Raw genomic sequence first — 17,609 nt, 5'->3', positions numbered from 1 at the left:
CACGATGCCTCCAGGGGGCAGCACCAGGGCAGAGAAATAGGCTGAGATGGCTCGGTCCTTTCCTTGGTCTGGGGCTCCCCGGAGTTCCCCACCATCACTCCTCCCATTCCTTCCAATTTTATTTTTAGCTGCCAGTGGGAGGGGGCAGGATGGGAGGGAAAGTAAAGAAAACAGAAAAGGAGAGGGACAGAGGCACAGAGGACTTCTCACACGGAGAACAACCAGGCATGGGACTCCCCGACATCCTTCACCTGCTCTTGCCCGTGATGTTCCTGACAGGTGAGGGAGGTTAACTTCTTGGTTTCCGGTGGAAGTGGAAGGTGTATGGGTTGTTTGGCATTGGGACCTTTGGAGCTGACATCTTTGGGGGTTAGGGTGAGAGGTTAACACATTCTGCATTTCGTGTGTGTATGTGTATGTGGTGGCAGGGGGTGGGGGCATTCCTTCTTAGGCCCACACATTATGAGTGCTTCGGTATTGAGACTGGCAGGGCCTTGTGTCAGCTCTGGGTCCAGTTGGCTAAAATATTTAAGCCCTGCAAGAGTAAGTGGTCCCAAAAGAAATATGATGTGACCTTCCACGTGGCTAATCTGATTCCTATTATCCTCCTGCCAACCTCCTTCTACCCGTGGTGGTCTCTGGAGCCTGAGGCATAAATGTGTGGTCAGAACTCTTGGTTTATCTAACCAGTGAGTTAGTTGCTGGTCATATGGCTCTGCCAGTTTGCTGGATGCAAAAAAACAAAAAAACAACAACAAAAAAAACCTCACATAGAAAACACCTTTCTGAAAAGGAGCATGGTTTGAGACAGAGCTTACAGCCATGGGTGGTGGGGGTGATAGGGGTGGCCTGAGGGGGTTGCTTGAAAGGAAAGAGCAAGACCTAGTCAGGGAAGGACCATGGGAGGGACTGTAGGCCTGGAATTTTTCCTCACCAGTGCCCTGTAATCTTTGTTTCCTAAAATACCACCTCTGATTTCTTTAAATTTATTTTATTTTATTTTTAAGTAAACTCTGAGCCCAATGGGAGGCTTGAACTCACGACCCTGAGATCAAGAGTAGCATGCTCTACTGACTGAGCCAGTCAGGCACCCCATTCTAGCTCTGATTTTAAAGGGATTGGGGTTGCAGGGAAGAATCAGCCAGGATATGAGTCAGGGGAGGGTCTTTAGAGTGGGCTGAAATTTAAGAAATACAGGTATGCAGGGGGCAGTTGGGGGGGGGTGAGTTAGAAAAGAAGTGGGTTGTGGGAAACTTTGGGGTGATGGGTCTCTTGGTGAGGATGGATGGCAAACCATACGTGTGGGCAGTCGAGTAGCCCCACCCAGTTAATTACCACTGAGGTTTTCAGAACTGGAATCAAGCAGAGACCTAGATGCTGGAGAAAGAGAGTGAAAGTGTGGCAACGACACTGGGAGTCAGAAAGAGACAGAAAGAGGAGAGACCTAGCCATGCAGTACTCCCTAGCCTCCTCTTGTCCTCCCTGAAGTCCTGGGTTTGGGGAGAATCTGGAAGGCATAGTTGTTCTGGGCTTCAGAAAGGCCCTCTCCCTCTTTGACTCTTACAGCTTGTGGGGGAGGATGTGTAGGGGGAATGATGTGGAAAAGAGGAACTTGACCCTTCCAGACATGTCTGTGAATGAGATTTCAGAGGTGGGAATGGAAATACAGCTGTGCACCAGCATGGCAGAGGGCCACAGGTTAGACATCTGGACCCAAATACTGGAAGGAGACCATCCTTGCTTGGAGTTCTGAGTACATGATGTTGACAGAGGCCAGGACAACTTCTGAGTAAGAAACAGGGATATAGACTGAGATATAAGTATTCCCTTTGCGCTTCTTTCTGGTTGTGCCTCTCTGGGCATTCATTAACCACTCTGACTGCTTCTGCCGCCCCCCCCCCCAGGTCTATGCTCCCCCTTTAACCTGGATGTACACCGCCCACGCCTGTTCTCAGGGCCACCCGAGGCTGAATTTGGATACAGTGTCTTGCAACATGTTGGGGGTGGACGTCGATGGTGAGGAAGAAACCAGACGGTTTGGGACTGTGGTAGAGCTCTTAAAGGGGAGGCAAGGCGGATGGCAAGGCCACTGTTAGAAGTGGCTGGGGATCCAGGCTTGCTACACCCATGCATTTTCCCTCCAGCCTGTCTCAAAGGTCATGTTCACACAATGCTGATACTCGTGTCCTCCTCCCAGGATGCTGGTGGGTGCCCCCTGGGATGGGCCTTCAGGCGACAGAAGGGGGGACGTTTATCGCTGCCCCATAGGGGGCTCCCACAGTGCCCCATGTGCCAAGGGCCACTTGGGTAAGAAGATGCCTCGCTCTTCTACTCCTACCCCCTAACCTGCTACACTAATAGCTTTGACCCCTTATACCTCACCCTACCCCCATATCCCACACACTCCCTATCTTTGACTTGATCCTGATCTCATCCTCTCTCCTAATCACCCTAAGCCCAAGCACCCCATGTGTGACCCCATGGTCTCATTCTCTTCCACCCTCTTGCAACCAGGTGACTATCCACTGGGAAATTCATCTCATCCTGCTATGAATATGCACCTCGGAATGTCTCTACTAGAGACAGACAATGATGGGGGATTCATGGTGAGCTAACGAAAGGGTGGTGGTGGGGTCTCTGAAGGATGTGGCAGAGAAAAGAGCAGTATGGTAAGGGGACCTAGTCTATCTGGAGGGGTCAAGAGGTTTAAAACCCTAGAAAGCAAGGAGGGGAATCCCAGGGAGTGCTTTCAGCGCCTCCTTTGACTAGGAGTGTGTGCTGAGAGAGCACTCCCAAGCCTGGGAGTAATATTTCTCCCAACTCTCCCCAGGCTTGTGCCCCTCTCTGGTCTCGTGCTTGTGGCTCCTCTGTCTTCAGCTCTGGGATATGTGCCCATGTGGATGCTTCGTTCCGGCCCCAGGGAAGCCTGGCACCCACTGCACAACGTGAGCCAGAAGAAGGGCCCGAAGGACTCAGTCCCCAGAACTGGGTGCAGGGTGGGAAAAAGATGGGTCAACACGGTTTGATGCTGGACAGGGGGTCTGCATCGCTTTCCTCGTTGCTACCTAATGTGCCTAAAGCTCCATGTTTCCTAATAGATTAGAATTCAGGGGGCGTCTGGGTGGCTCAGTCGGTTGGGCGTCCAACTTCGGCTCAGGTCATGATCTCACAGCCAGTGGGTTCGAGCCCCGTGTGGGGCTCTGTGCTGACAGCCCACAGCCTGGAGCCTTGCTTCGGATTCTGTGTCTCCCTCTCTGTCTCCCCCTTCCCTGCTCACACTCTGTCTCTCTCTCTCTCTTAAAAAATACACATTGAAAAAAAAAAAAAAAAGAGTTCAGACTCTTTGCCAGGGCATCAAGACTCCATGAACTGATCTAACCAACGTCAAAAAAAAAAAACCTCTCACTATACCCTCCACACCCTATGCCTTTGCCAGAGCATTTCCCTCCTCATTCTATTTGTCATCTATTTTTATACCTCCGTGTCCTTTTAAAGTGTTCTCCAGGCAAATGCTCTCCTCTCCTCAAACATCTTTCTATTGCTTACGTCTTTGATTCCCCTCAATCAGAACTGACCTCTTCTTCTCCCAAAGCATAGAGTGGTGCTCTGTTTCTACCTAGCACTTAATTCCCCTCCTTCTCTCCCTCCCCCTCTTTCTTCTCCTTCTCCTTCTCCCTTTCCTCTCCTCCTCCCCCCTCTCCCTCCTTCTTTTTCTACTTCTTCTTCTTCTTTTAGTAAGTTGTATGTGTGCCCGTGTCCTCTTTTATTCATTTCTGCATTTACCCAGGGCCTGGTATACTACCTTCCTTGCATGTTCAGAAGCACCAAATAATTGTTTGAATGGAACGTGCCCTCCTGTGACTTCTTCCCTTGTTGCCTGCGTGCCCAATATCCTTCTACCCCTCTGTTCCCCATCAGCATACCCCTCTTCCTAGGCTGTCCCACCTACATGGATGTTGTCATCGTCTTGGATGGCTCCAACAGTATCTACCCCTGGTCTGAAGTTCAGACTTTCCTACGAAGACTGGTAGGGAGACTGTTTATTGACCCGGAGCAGATACAGGTAAGAGAAGGCAATGTGGATGGGCTTGGACAGGGAGAGACGGGGAGAGAAGGAGGTAAATGTAGGTAGTGTCTTCAGTAGTATCCAAATGCCCATCTCCCTGCCCCCACATATTATCTTTTCCCTCAGCACACACATTCCATGTGAGTGCACGCTTTATTCTCAGGTGGGACTGGTACAGTATGGGGAGAGCCCTGTGCACGAGTGGTCCCTGGGAGATTTCCGAACCAAGGAGGAAGTGGTGAGGGCAGCCAGGAACCTGAGTCGGCGAGAGGGACGAGAAACAAAGACCGCCCAAGCAATCCTGGTGGCCTGGTGAGGCATTGGGAAGGGGAGCCTGGGAGGCCAAAGTGGGGAGGGCCTAGAAAGGTTAGGGGAGGGTTTGGAGTCCACTGTGTCCATCCCAAAATGTCTTGCATGCTTTTCTTTGTGTGCACTTTTGGGGAAGGCTAAGCTGGCCGTCACTGCATACCCTTCTCGTCACTCTCTTCAAAGTGTACGTCTGTGTCTTTCCAAATCCCTGATTTATGTTATTTATCTCCGTAGACAGAACTCTCTCTATCCCTGCCCTCCTGCTTTGATCTTGGCCCTCAGACTCTCCACCACTTATGTCCTTGCCCACTTGCCAAACATGATTCAGAACTCATCTCTGGGAAGACTTCCCTGTCCTGACCACTCTCCTTTATTCCACATTCTCTGGATATTTGTCCTCTCCCAAATGTAACTTTTGCTGAATGAATCTATGAACAAATGGCATTCATACTTATTTGCATTGAGGATATACTGCTGCCCATGCTCTATGACATTCAAACATTTTAGCCCTTCCTGTGTGCCAGTCTCCACTGTCAGGGAGGTGGACTAAAAGATGCCTGACCTCAGTGAACTGCTGACAGTGGTGTGTGTGTGTGTGTGTGTGTGTGTGTGTGTGTGTGTCTGTCTGCATACACGTGATCACACCTCACTCTTTTCTCTCTCTTCTCAGCACAGAAGGATTCAGTCCATCCCGCGGGGGCCGGCCAGAGGCGGCTAGGCTGCTGGTTGTTGTCACTGACGGAGAGTCACATGATGGAGAGGAACTTCCTGCAGCCCTAAAGGCTTGTGAGGCTGGGAGAGTGACCCGCTATGGGATTGCGGTGAGAATCTACTCCAGATCTGGAAGGATGGAGGGGGGATGGTGACACCGAGGACGGGGAGCTTCAAGAAGATAGGCATTAATGACTCCCCAAAGGCCAGCCTCTTCTTTTCCCTTCTTTCACTCTAGTCGGCTGTGTTGTGTACCAGCTGTAACACCTCACTCCCCACAGCTAACTGACCCCACCTTGCTCTCCTGACCCCAGGTCCTTGGCCACTACCTCCGGAGACAGCGAGACCCCAGCTCTTTCCTGCGGGAAATCAGAACTATTGCCAGTGATCCAGATGAGAGATTCTTCTTCAACGTCACAGATGAAGCTGTACTGACGGACATTGTGGACGCGCTGGGAGACCGGATTTTTGGGCTTGAGGGTAATGACTTCCCTGAAGAAATGGGGGACAGGATAGGGAGGAGTTCTGGGTGTAGGCAGGGTTCTGGGGTGAGTTCAATGAGTCAAAGAAATGTCTTTCCTGATATTGCCTTGATATTTTCTCATGCTCAAGGGTCCCGTGGAGAAAACGAAAGCTCTTTTGGGCTGGAAATGTCTCAGATTGGTTTCTCTACTCATCGGTTGAAGGTTGGACAGACTCTGACCCCTCTCAACATCTGACTCCTCTCCACCTCAGACTCAGGCAACTTCAACCCAGAGCTCTTCTAGATTCTTCCTTTAACCAATGTCCATACTGACCTTCCCATGCCTTCCAACTGCCCCCAGCATAGTCTTAGTGACCCTCTCACTCCTGGATTTTTTACTCTTTATTTCCTGTTGTCTTTTCAAGCGACCCCATCTGTTTCTGCCATACAGGATGGGATTCTCTTTGGAATGGTGGGGGCCTATGACTGGGGGGGCTCTGTGTTATGGCTTGAGGAAGGTCACCGCCTTTTCCCCCCACGGACGGCCCTGGAGGATGAGTTCCCCCCTGCTTTGCAGAACCATGCAGCCTACTTAGGTAAGTAGCAGAGGGTTGCAGGGAATTAGGGGGTGAGGATGAACTGTTTCCCCAGTGGGGGGTGTGAGAGCAGTTTCTCACCAATCTGCTACTTTCCTTGGGACCTCGTCCTGTGCCTTTAGGGACCCCTCCTACTCTGACCCCATCTTTTTTCCCTTTCACCCGATTCCCTGCCCACTTCTAGGTTACTCTGTTTCCTCCATGCTTTTGCGGGGTGGACGCCGCCTCTTTCTCTCAGGGGCTCCTCGGTTTAGACATAGAGGAAAGGTCATCGCCTTCCAGCTTAAGAGAGATGGGGCTGTGAGGGTTGCCCAGAGCCTCCAGGGGGAGCAGGTAGGGCATCCAAGAGAGGGTGGGACGCTTGGATCCTGAGGGGCCTTCAGGCTGTGGGGGAGGAATGGGAAGGACCAAGAGAGGATCCTGAAAAATCTTTGCTGAGTTCTGGTTGGCGGGGTCTGTCAGGGGTGTGAGAACCACGCTGGCAGGCTGGCCGATGCTTCTCACTTGTCCACAATCACCTTCCTTTTTCCCTGGGGTCACCGCTCCCCGCCACTCCCCAGATTGGCTCCTACTTTGGCAGTGAGCTCTGTCCATTGGATACGGACGGGGATGGAACAACCAATGTCTTACTTGTGGCTGCCCCCATGTTCCTGGGACCCCAGAACAAGGAGACGGGCCGTGTTTATGTGTATCTGGTGGGTCAGGTGAGACTTGCTGGGGTCTGTGGTGGGGGCGGTGGAGGGAAGGAGGGAGGGAAGGCACGTATGTTCACGGGCTGGCTGAGAGGTTGGGGCCACCAGATCAGCGTCTTCTGTCTTCTCCCCTCCACCAGCAGTCCTTGCTGACACTCCAGGGAACACTTCAGCCAGAACCCCCCCAGGACGCTCGGTTTGGCTTTGCCATGGGTGCCCTTCCTGATCTGAACCAAGATGGTTTTGCTGATGTGGCTGTGGGGGCGCCCCTGGAGGACGGACACCATGGAGCACTGTACCTGTATCATGGCGCCCAGAGTGGGATCAGGCCCCGTCCCGCCCAGGTCAGGAGCGTGCAGAGAAAGCAGGGGCATGGGTGGGAGGAAGGAGAAGGGGGGTGTGCTCCTTGTTCATCGTTGTTTCCCTGGCCTTGAGACCCAAACTGGACAAGTGCTTTTTTATCAGTAGTCAAAAAGGTGAGGTGGTAGGGTAGGGTCCAGGTTGCTGTACTAGGGACTCCTAAGTACAGACTAGTGTCTCTTATTCCTTCTTATTCTCTTACCCCTGGTTGTGTGCCGGGTGGGCGGCCGGGGTCACCAGGCGTGAGAGTCCCTGCTCAGTCTCCCCTCTCTTCCTCTCAGAGGATTGCTGCTATCTCCATGCCACAGGCCCTCAGCTACTTTGGCCGGAGTGTGGATGGCCGGCTGGATCTGGATGGAGATGACCTGGTAGATGTGGCTGTGGGTGCCCAAGGGGCAGCCGTTTTGCTTAGGTGAGCAGTCCTAGCTCAGGAGGCTGTGGACAGCATAACCTAACTGATAAAAGCAAAGGCTTGTGGGGGCGCCTGGGTGGCTCGGTCGGTTAAGCAACCGACTTGGGCTCAGGTCATGATCTCACGGTTCGTGAGTTTGAGCCCCGCATCGGGCTGTGTGCTGACAGCTCGGAGCCTGGAGCTGCTTCAGATTCTGTGTCTCCCTCTCTCTCTCTGCCGCTCCCCCACTCATGCTCTGTCTCTCTCTCTCTCAAAAATAAATAAACATTAAAAAAATTTTTTTAACGGGAATAATAACAGAATCTACCTCATAGGTTTGTTGTGAAAGTTAAATGCAATAATCATGAAAGATCTTAACACAGTGCCTAGCACATGGCAAGTGCTTATTCAGTGTTAGCTATTATCTTTCTGCCTGAAGGTTCCGGCGGGGAGGTGACACGTGTACATCTAGCCTCTCATTCTTTCCTTTGACCTCTGGGAGGCAAGCACTGGGGATCACCTTTCTCCAAGGGCTTTCCTCTTACTGCTAGAATTTCTTGATCCCAGCTCCCGGCCCATTGTCCACCTGGCCCCTTCCCTGGAGGTGACCCCTCCGGCCATCAGTGTGGTTCAGAGGGACTGCAGCCGGCGAGGCCAGGAGGCAGCCTGCCTGTCTGCAGCCCTTTGCTTCCGAGTGACCTCTCGCACCCCTGGCCACTGGGATCGCCGATTCTGTGAGTGACCGGAGCGTCCTAAGTAACCCTTAAGCCCACCTGCCTTGGTCCCTGGACCCCTCTCCACCCTCGCTCCTGCCTGCCCCATCCAGATTTGCGGTTCACAGCGTCACTGGACGAGTGGACCACAGGGGCTCGTGCTGTGTTTGACGGCTCAGGCCAGAGGCTGTCCCCTCGGAGGCTCCGGCTCAGTGTTGGGAACGTCACTTGTGAGCAGCTGCGCTTCCACGTGCTGGTGAGGACGGGCAGGAAGACAGGACAGACTGCAAATATTTTACCATGTTCTGGTATTAAAGTGGTTCGAACTCTTTGGAAAAAATGGCATAACATTAAGTACCAAGATTTCAAATTCCCAAATTAGAAACAAGATTTTTAAGTCAGGAGGAAATTTAGTAAAAATTCAAGGATAAAAGGAAAGGTTAACAGAAAGACAAAAATATTGTAAAAAATAGGATTTCCCCCGCTACCCCAAGGTAGGTTAAAAAAAAAAAAATGCGACCAACCCCCTCCCCACTCCCAGTATTTCTCTTAGAAAAGTCACCCAACCCTGAATACAGGGTCTCACACACAAAGACAAATAGCTTGATTTGCAGATCAGCCTCTGGGATCTTATACTGGCCCCAGTTAGAGGGAGGGAGGAAGGAAGGAAGGAAGGAAGGAAGGAAGGAAGGGGAGAGAGAGAGAGAAAGAAAGAAAAAGAAGGAAGGAAGAAAGAAAGAAAGAAAGAAAGAAAGAAAGAAAGAAAGAAAGAAGAGAGAAATTATGTAGAGATCCATAAATACTGGCATCCAAACGAATGAAAACATCCCGGCTTTGGTATGGCTACGGAAATCTGGAAACTGTTCAAGAGGACACTGGCTTTGGGAGAGAGGGAGTCAGGTGGTGGGGAAGGCAACACAAAGGCTCTAAGCAGAGGTAAAATAAATAATTGGGACGCATCCATAGCAAACACCGTGTATAATACTGAGGCAGGTGCCTCAAACAAAATACACATATAGGTTCTTGATCCGAATAACACAAGTGCAGGTTCTTGATCAGATTAACGCACATACAGGTTCTTGTTAAGAGTTGTCTAGTTGTCTAGTTGGCTCTGTGTCGGGGCCTGGGAGTGAGGGGCAGGCTGGCTGGAGAAGGAATTTCTGCCGGGTCTGGCAAGAAAGCCAGAGCTGAAGCTGGGGCAGTGAGGAAGTTCAGACTCTGGAGGCAGGCTGATCTGGGTTTGAAGCCTCACTCTGCCGGTCACCACTCGTGAACTCTGGCAGGTCACATAACCTGCACCCCACAGGTTCCCTGCTTACCCGAAAGGAGGAGATACTAATAATAACTACAGTGTGGGAGTTGTATTGGAATTAAAGGTAATAGTGCTGATAAAACCTCAGGACAGTACCCAGCACATAGAAGGTGTTCGGTAATTGATCACTGTAATAATCACGTTCTTATGGGGGCCTGGGCTATACCCCTAACCCCTGGCTCCCCATAATCCTTGATTCTGATTTTCCTTAGGATACCTCAGATTACCTCCGGCCAGTGGCCTTGACTGTGACCTTTGCATTGGACAACACCACGAAGCCAGGACCTGTGCTGGATGAGGGCTCACCCACCTCTATACGAAAGCTGGTCAGCGATGCCAAGCCCTGCCCTGCCCCTGGGTCCCAGTACTGCCCTTCTCAGTGAATTCAAGAGACACGGAGGGCCGAGACCTAATTTCACAGCCAAATCTGACCCGGGCACCTGCTCTTTTCTTTTCCCTTTCCCCCTAATTCCATGCTTTTCTGCTTGCCTTCCTATCAGGCCTCAGCCCCTTCTCTCCCCTTTAGGTTCCCTTCTCTAAGGACTGTGGCCCTGACAATGAATGTGTCACAGACCTGGTGCTTCGTGCTGATATGGACATCAGAGGCTCCAGGTGGGATGGATGTGAACTGGCCAAACCAGGGTGACCTGAGACAGACCAGAAGGAGCTCGAAGGGAGCTGGAGGGTTGTTTCTTGCCCAGAAGAGTAGAAGTGATGCCTTTGGCAGCTTTTCAACTCCTGGGCTCTCCCTTATCCACCCCTCCTAGGAAGGACCCTTTCGTGGTTCGAGGAGGTCGGCAGAAAGTGCTAGTATCAGCAACTCTGGAGAACAGGAAGGAAAATGCCTACAACACTAGCCTGAACCTGAGCTTCTCTAGAAACCTCCACCTGGCCAGTTTCACACCTCAGGTACCTGGGGGAGGAGATTTGGGAGGAGTCAGGGAAGGAGGGGGAGGAAGATTGGGGTATTGGCCTAGGCTGCAAAAGGCTCTGGAGAAAGGCTCGGTGTTGAGAGGCTGTGGGCAGGAGACACTTGACGGCTTCAGCTCCAGCCCCCGCCACATTCCTCTGCCCTCAGAGGGACAGCCCCGTGAAGGTGGAATGCACAGCCCCTTCCCCTCATGTCCGGCTCTGCAGTGTGGGGCACCCTGTCTTTCAGGCTGGATCCAAGGTGAGTAGGGGCCCAGGATGAGAAAGGGGTTCTGAGAGAACAGGGGTTGGAACCTGCGGGTCCTGGGAGTTTAGGGAAGGAGGCCCACGAGGCCTCCTGTTCTTCTGTGCTGGCCCCATCAAGAGGACCATGCCCTGACCCCAAACCACCTGCCTCCAGGTGACCTTTCTGCTGGAGTTCGAGTTTAGTTGCTCTTTCCTCCTGAGCCAGGTCCTCGTGAGGCTGACTGCCACCAGGTGGGAACAAGGGGAGCTTCCTCCCAGCCTCTCCTGTGGAGTCTTGCGGGGGGAGGGGGTTGGTGGAAACAGCGGTGACTCGTCTCCTCCAGAGTGGGGTGTCTTAGAGTGGGCTGGGACGTGAGCCTCTCCCCCAACCCTACAGCAATAGCCTGGAGAGAAACGGGACCCTTCAAGATAACACAGCCCAGACCTCAGCCTACATTCATTATGAGCCCCGCCTCCTATTCTCCAGGTATGGCTCAGCTCCCCACTAGGACCCCATCCGTCCTGACCCCAGACCCCTACTCTGTGTTTTCTCCATTTCCTTCCATGTGTTTCAGTGTTTTCCCCAAATGCAAACCCTTGGGGCTGCTCCATCTTTTTGCCCTGAATCCCACTCAAGTCGAACCTTTTGAGCATCTTACTTTCCTAGGTATAGGGCTTGGCTCTAGGCCCTAGGGATTGGAGCTGGGGCGAAGGGTAGGGGGTGCAACCATAAAGTTTGTACCAGGTCTACGTCACATTCCATTTCTGTCTTCTTTATGTACCCCCATCCCTTTATCCACGTGCTGGCCCTGCCTTCCCTGAATCCATGTCTGTGTGCTGATCATGTGCCCCTGTGTCTGTGTCATGGCTGTGACCCTGTGCTTCCTGACTCGGTGTCCACGCAGTGAGTCCACTCTGCACCGCTATGAGGTTCACCCATATGGGCCCCTCCCAGTGGGTCCCGAATTCAAAACCACTCTTAGGGTGAGAAGCTGGAGGGGCCTTGGCATGAGCAGGGGGAGGGGGAGGAGTGCTGGGCAAAGGAGGGAAGAGTCTCTCTTCGATTTCCAGTGGCATCTAGGGTGAAGAGGAACAGATGAGGAAAGGTCTTCTGTGTCCCACCTCCTCCCACTTCCAATCCTCCTCTTAGGTTCAGAACCTTGGCTGCTATGTGGTCAGTGGCCTCATCATCTCAGCCCTCCTTCCAGCTGTGGCCCATGGGGGCAATTACTTCCTGTCATTGTCTCAGTTTATCACCAACAATGTGAGTCCAGGCTAAGGGTGCATGGAACCCTGCCACCTTGATCTGGTGAACTTACCCAGCTCCTTCTCTGTTGGGGTCACTGCCATCAGGGCTCCTCTCTCTGGGAGGCCTTTCTTTTACACATGTGCCTTCTTTGGGGGAGAAAGAGAGGGATTGCCCAGGGAAGAACCACGGAGCGTGGGTAGCATGCTCCTGGTCACCCTGGAGTGGCTGGCCTCTCACCATCAAGAGGGTGGCTCAAGTTGCATCTCCCTCTAGGCAAGTTGCACAGTACAGAACCTGACCGAGCCCCCAGGACCCCTTGTGCACCCCGAGGAGTTTCATCACACAAACAGACTGGTATGGCTCACAAGAAGGTGAAGAATGTGTCCAGAATGGGAATGCAGTGGGGAGCAGTAGTGTTCGGAGCCTTGGGACGGGGGCGGAGCCTGGAGTGGGGAGCAAGGGATTTTTCCATCCCAAGATCCTGATCTGTCTCTCTCTTCTGGAAGAATGGGAGCAACACTCGGTGTCAAGTCGTGAGGTGCCATCTTGGGCGGCTGGCCAAGGGGACTGAGGTCTCTGTTGGACTACTGAGGCTGGTTCACAATGAGTTTTTCCGGAGGGTAAATCTTTTCTTCTATTTTCCTCTTCCACTACGGCCTGGAGCTTCAGCATAGGTTTTGGAATTGACTCATGTTCAAGTTCCAACTTTGCCTCCTACTAGCTTGTTGGACCTTGAGCAAGTTATTTAATCTCCCTGATTCTTACTCTTTCTCTCTAAAATGGGGAAGATAATACCTACTTCATGAGGTTGTAAGGAACAAATGAATAATGAGATGGACTCATTAAAGCTAGTTATTCTCCTTGTATTTTCCTGTTTATCATCCCTTAGTGCTCTATCAATAATCAACATTTATAGGATACCTAAATTCAATCAACTAATAATCCACCATGTGCCTACTATATAAAAGGACCTGTATTTGGCAGACACTGAGGAGAATATTCCCAACATTTGTCACCATGCCTTACTCATTATAGCGACTTAATACATTTCTGTTAAATGCATGAATAAACAGTTGATTATTACATGCCTGATATGTACTGGCGGGTAATGGAAGGCAAGATCATATAGCCGAAAGGGATCTAGGTTATGAAAGTTCTCTAAAGCTGGGGAGATGAAGTTGAACTTAATATGATAGACAGTCAGGAGTCAGTGTGAGTTTCTGAGCATGGAAATGGCACCTTAATTGTAACAGCTATGTGGTACTAAGGGCTATGTACTTTGAATAGCACGCGGCATATTTTATAGGAAAGTTATGTTGGAGACACCATCCTTCCCTAAGTCTGATTCTCTCTTTATTGCTCTTTGGTATCCTTTTTTCATTCATTTACTTTTTTTTTTCAATAAAGATTTATTGAGAAACCAGTATGTACTTAGCACGGTGCTAGGCACTAGGCACTGGAGACGTCTAAATTTATAGGACACACACACAAAATAAATCAATAAATTTATAGGACACTGCTCTTGACCTTGAGGATCTTACAGTCCAGTGGTGAAAGAGAAGCAAAGAGAATATTATGACCTAATCCAGGCTGACAGGGGTTAGGAGGAAATACCTCCCTAATTCCAAGAGGGGTTGACATCTAAACTTCAACCTAAAGGAGGGCTAGGGGTTAGCCAAAGGAAGGGGAGTTAACTAATATTGGGTAGAGCCAACACCATATATGAAGGACCAGAGGCTTTCCATCTGTTACCCTTCCTCTCTCTCTCCATTAGTCTCCAACCTTTTCTTCTGGTCTGGAAGGCACCAGAAGTTGTACCTACTGGCCTCATCTTTGCCATTGGGGTTCCAAGAGCCACACCACTTGATGATGGCTCACTTTGTCTTCCCATCCACTTGCGCCACAGGCCAAATTCAAGTCCCTGACGGTGGTCAGCACCTTTGAGCTGGGAGCTAAGGAGGGCAGTGTCCTACAGCTGCCTGAAGCCTCTCGTTGGAGTGAGGTGGGACTGGAGCCCGAGCCCGAGAGCTGTGCAAAGAGTGAGGGTGGGGTTGGCAGAAGGGCGCGGGGGGAGGGGGGACTTTTTCATAACTGAGACCATCCTCATTAGGCAGCAGCTGAAGTGTCACAAGTGATCGATCAGGAGGCGGGGGTCCCACTGCCTTTATTCCTGCCTCAGTTTCTTTCTTTTTATTCTTTCATTTCGAGGCTTTGCTATCATGTGGGCGAGCCTAGCTGGGAGAAAGGGCACAAGTGTGAAACAAGTCTCCTTCCCCTACAGAGCCTGCTGGAGGTGATTCAGACCCGCCCTGTCCTCATCTCCCTGTGGCTTCTCATTGGCAGTGTCCTGGGAGGGCTGCTCTTGCTTGCTCTCCTTGTCTTCTGCCTTTGGAAGGTAGGCACTGCCTCAGTGGGAGTAGGGGGTGTGATGCCCATGAGTTGAGGGCTCCCTGATTATAGCAAGGAGAACCGGGTTTGTGATGGGCTGCTAAGCAGGCTGTGGGTGTCCTGCCGGGAGCTCTTTCACTATACTCCACAAATGTTGGTTGAATTAAGCTAAGCCAAATAAAATAAATCAGAATCTCATTTTTGGAAGCAAAACAAAAGTGAAGACTTCAGATATGTCTGAGGGCTGTTGGCAAGGTGTCCAGGCAGGACATTTGGCGATGACTCTTATCTCTTCCTCTACAGCTTGGCTTCTTTGCCCGTAAGAAAATCCCTGAGGAAGAAAAAAGAGAAGAGAAATTGGAGCAATGAATGTAGAATAAAGCCCTAGAAAGTCCTCCTTGGCGGCTTCTCCAAAAGACTTGCATAAGAGCTGAGGTTTGGGGGCTCGGACAAGAAGCTTCTAGACTGTCTCCCCAGACCTGCAGCCTGACTTGACTTTTGAGTCATGAGGATGCTGCTGGCAAGAGATGAGGCCTTACCTCAGACCAGAGGGGCTGACACCAAAACCAGGAACACTCTCACCCTGTGCTTCCCTCACCATCCCGGTTCCACGGCCAACACCGGGGCCTTGGTTTGGGGCCCCATTTCCCTTATCCCGGGAATCAAGAATTTTTCGCCTATGGACCCTGACTCCTTTCAGATTCCCCCTATATCCTCCCTCAAAATTGGAGAAGATGGGGGCCATTTTCCTCCATTCCCCTGCCTCTCACCTTCCTGCCTGCTCCCCACTCCACAGGAGGGAGCCAATGTTGGCTTCAAAAAGTAAAGTCAACATCTGCTGCTTTCCTGTGGAGTCGGGTGATTCAGAGCGCCGGATGGGGAGAGTCAACAGGAAAAAAGGAGGGAGGAGGAAAAGCCACAAGAGACATTCTGTACAATTCCAAGGAACAGAGAAGCCTTTAGACGGGCAACTGCCATCCCCCTGAAACCTGAGACTTTGTGGTGCGCTGGCCCGCCCTCAGGTGCCTGGGAAACTGAGCTGCCCCAGTCCTGCTGGGCCAGGGTTTCCCAACTCGCAGCCTTCCCTGGGAGCAAAGCCAGGGCCGGGTGCCCCCAGGTGGCTAGTCCTGGAATAGCAGAAAATGGTCCTGTTGTCTCGGTCATGGCCAGTGGAGAGAGCTGGGTCCCTAGGCTGTGTTTTCTCCTCTCTCGGACCTCACACACTCTTGAGCCCTCGTTGGGGCCTCCTTATGGAAACCAGAGAGAAAGGAGAGGATTTCTTCTTGATGGTGGGAATCCCTTTCACCAGCTTTGGGATGCAGCCACTCCGTGGGGTCCAAACGAGTCAGGCCTGCATTAACCAAGAAGCCCAAGTGGGTGGCAGGAGGTCTCTGGGGAGCAAGCCCTTCCTTGCTCAGCACTGGTTATGTAGCACCAATAGCCACATGTTTCTGGGGCAACTGCAGTCATTCCTGTAGGGCTTCTCTGGTGGAATCAGTTTGCCAGCCCTTGCCTGATATCTACCGGAAATTCCCAATTTCCGTCTCTGGGCCACCCCACCATTTTTGTGGTCATGGCCAGTAGAGATAATTAGATTCTCACCAACTACTGGGTGACTTACATTTCTTTGTAATCAAAGAAATTGTTACTGGTCTCCAAGGTGCGGCTCTGACAGCCATTTGAAGAATCAGCACCCATTGAGAGCTGAGAAGAGAGGAGACCTGATTGGGCAGTTGACAAGCAGCCACAGAACTTGTCCTCCAGGGCTGTTCTCGAGGCCTGGCCTCAATGTTTATTTTGGCATGTTTCCGGCCTTTTGCACAGGGCATTGTCTCTGTTTCCCAGCAGGGTGAACAGTGTATCAGATGGTCAGAACAAATAAAGTTCAGTGTCAAATGACTTCTGGTTCTCTTTGAGTTCCCTAGGATATGGACTGCTCAGGAATGGTGAGAGGTAGATTCTTTTTTTTTTTTTAATTTTTTTTTTCAACGTTTATTTATTTTTGGGACAGAGAGAGACAGAGCATGAACGGGGGAGGGGCAGAGAGAGAGGGAGACACAGCATCGGAAACAGGCTCCAGGCTCTGAGCCATCAGCCCAGAGCCCGACGCGGGGCTCGAACTCACGGACCGCGAGATCGTGACCTGGCTGAAGTCGGACGCTTAACCAACTGCGCCACCCAGGCGCCCCAGAGAGGTAGATTCTTGGACCACCTGAGACCTTATACAGTTGAGTTCCTGGAAGGCAAAGTTATGACATACTTGAAATATTTTCTGTGACTCTCCCACTGGAGATGCGTTCTAGCCTCCTGCAATCCTTACCTTACATATGTGATTATAGAGTATAAAATGTGTAGGTTGGTAGGCACACAGGCCTAGATTGAAACCCTGGGTCTGCCATTATTAGCTGTGTGGCCTCAAGCCAGTCATAACTACTCTGAGGCTCAGATAACAGTAAGATAACAGTATAGTGGTCGAGAATGAAGACAGACTTGGCTTTAAATCTCAGCTATACCACTTAAAAGCTGTTTGACCTTGGACAGATTTAACTTTGCTAAGTCTTGGCTTTCTTGTCTTTAGACTTACTAGGGTTGTGAGGACCAAATGAGATAATCCAAGTAAAGTGAGCATATACTAAATACTCAATAAAGGTTAACTGTTCTAAAAATACTTTGTTATAAAATAATCTACCTTACTGTGTATTGTGAGGATTAAGTGAGAGGGTGTATTGAAGCACCAGCTGGTGTTCCTAATCTGGTGACCCACCTGCCTTTCACAGGCCCTGAAGATTTATTTCTTCTATGTGCTATTGTCTCCTACCACGGAATCTTATCCTATGCCTCATCCCCCTTGAAATAAGCCCTCATGCCCTTTAAGGCGATAATTAGCTAATTAAGGTTCTAATGGTAGAAATCAAATCTATTTGATTTTTTTAGAGATCCAGTGGTCTAGTACCCTCAAGGAACATGTGCACTTAAGCAAAAGCCTTCTAGAGACCACACCTCTCCCTCTGTTGCCTAACTCTGAATATGGTAGACTGGCCAATAGGCAGGGACGAAAATTCTGTGGCAAGCTGGTGAACTATTTTGTGGCAGGAGCAGTCCATGGTGACCCCCAGTGCACTTCATACAGGCTATCACTTGATCAACCTTTATGGAGCATACTGTTTCTGAGGCTGGGACTGAGACCATGGTTATGTGGACAGA

The 17,609-nt window shown here is 50.9% G+C and overlaps 1 protein-coding gene across 2 annotated transcripts; it reads left to right on the top strand.

Moving 5' to 3' along the window:
* The first annotated feature begins 165 nt into the window (after positions 1–165).
* ITGA10 (integrin subunit alpha 10) lies at positions 166–16,283 on the top strand. Of its 2 annotated transcripts, XM_030327265.1 has the most exons (30): positions 166–279; positions 1,905–2,016; positions 2,198–2,307; positions 2,515–2,606; positions 2,831–2,945; positions 3,936–4,063; positions 4,230–4,378; positions 5,046–5,196; positions 5,401–5,566; positions 5,699–5,772; positions 6,001–6,145; positions 6,330–6,478; positions 6,706–6,849; positions 6,978–7,181; positions 7,479–7,609; positions 8,156–8,322; positions 8,415–8,557; positions 9,826–9,939; positions 10,140–10,225; positions 10,381–10,522; positions 10,692–10,784; positions 10,944–11,020; positions 11,166–11,255; positions 11,674–11,752; positions 11,919–12,032; positions 12,291–12,371; positions 12,524–12,637; positions 13,924–14,019; positions 14,299–14,412; positions 14,709–16,283. In XM_030327265.1, exons 1-30 carry the CDS (start codon positions 228–230, stop codon positions 14,772–14,774), a joined length of 3,498 nt encoding a protein of 1,165 aa, XP_030183125.1. In that variant the 5' UTR covers positions 166–227; the 3' UTR covers positions 14,775–16,283. The 2 variants fall into 2 exon arrangements, with proteins under 2 accessions (XP_030183125.1, XP_030183126.1); XM_030327266.1 differs by lacking the exons at positions 166–279; positions 2,198–2,307; positions 2,515–2,606; positions 2,831–2,945 and having other exon boundaries at positions 1,929–2,016.
* Positions 16,284–17,609: the final 1,326 nt, after the last annotated feature.

This window comes from Lynx canadensis, chromosome C1, assembly GCF_007474595.2.
Source record: "Lynx canadensis isolate LIC74 chromosome C1, mLynCan4.pri.v2, whole genome shotgun sequence".
NCBI lineage: Eukaryota > Metazoa > Chordata > Mammalia > Carnivora > Felidae > Lynx > Lynx canadensis.
This window is presented reverse-complemented; position numbering and strand designations above follow the sequence as displayed.

Coding starts and splice junctions, on each gene's coding strand:
- ITGA10 (XM_030327265.1), top strand. CDS start 228: ATGGGACTCCCCGACATCCTTCACCTGCTCTTGCCCGTGATGTTCCTG. Junction 5,773..6,000: donor TCTCTACTCATCGGTTGAAG/GTTGGACAGACT, acceptor TCTGCCATACAG/GATGGGATTCTCTTTGGAAT. Junction 7,610..8,155: donor GGGGCAGCCGTTTTGCTTAG/GTGAGCAGTCCT, acceptor TCTTGATCCCAG/CTCCCGGCCCATTGTCCACC.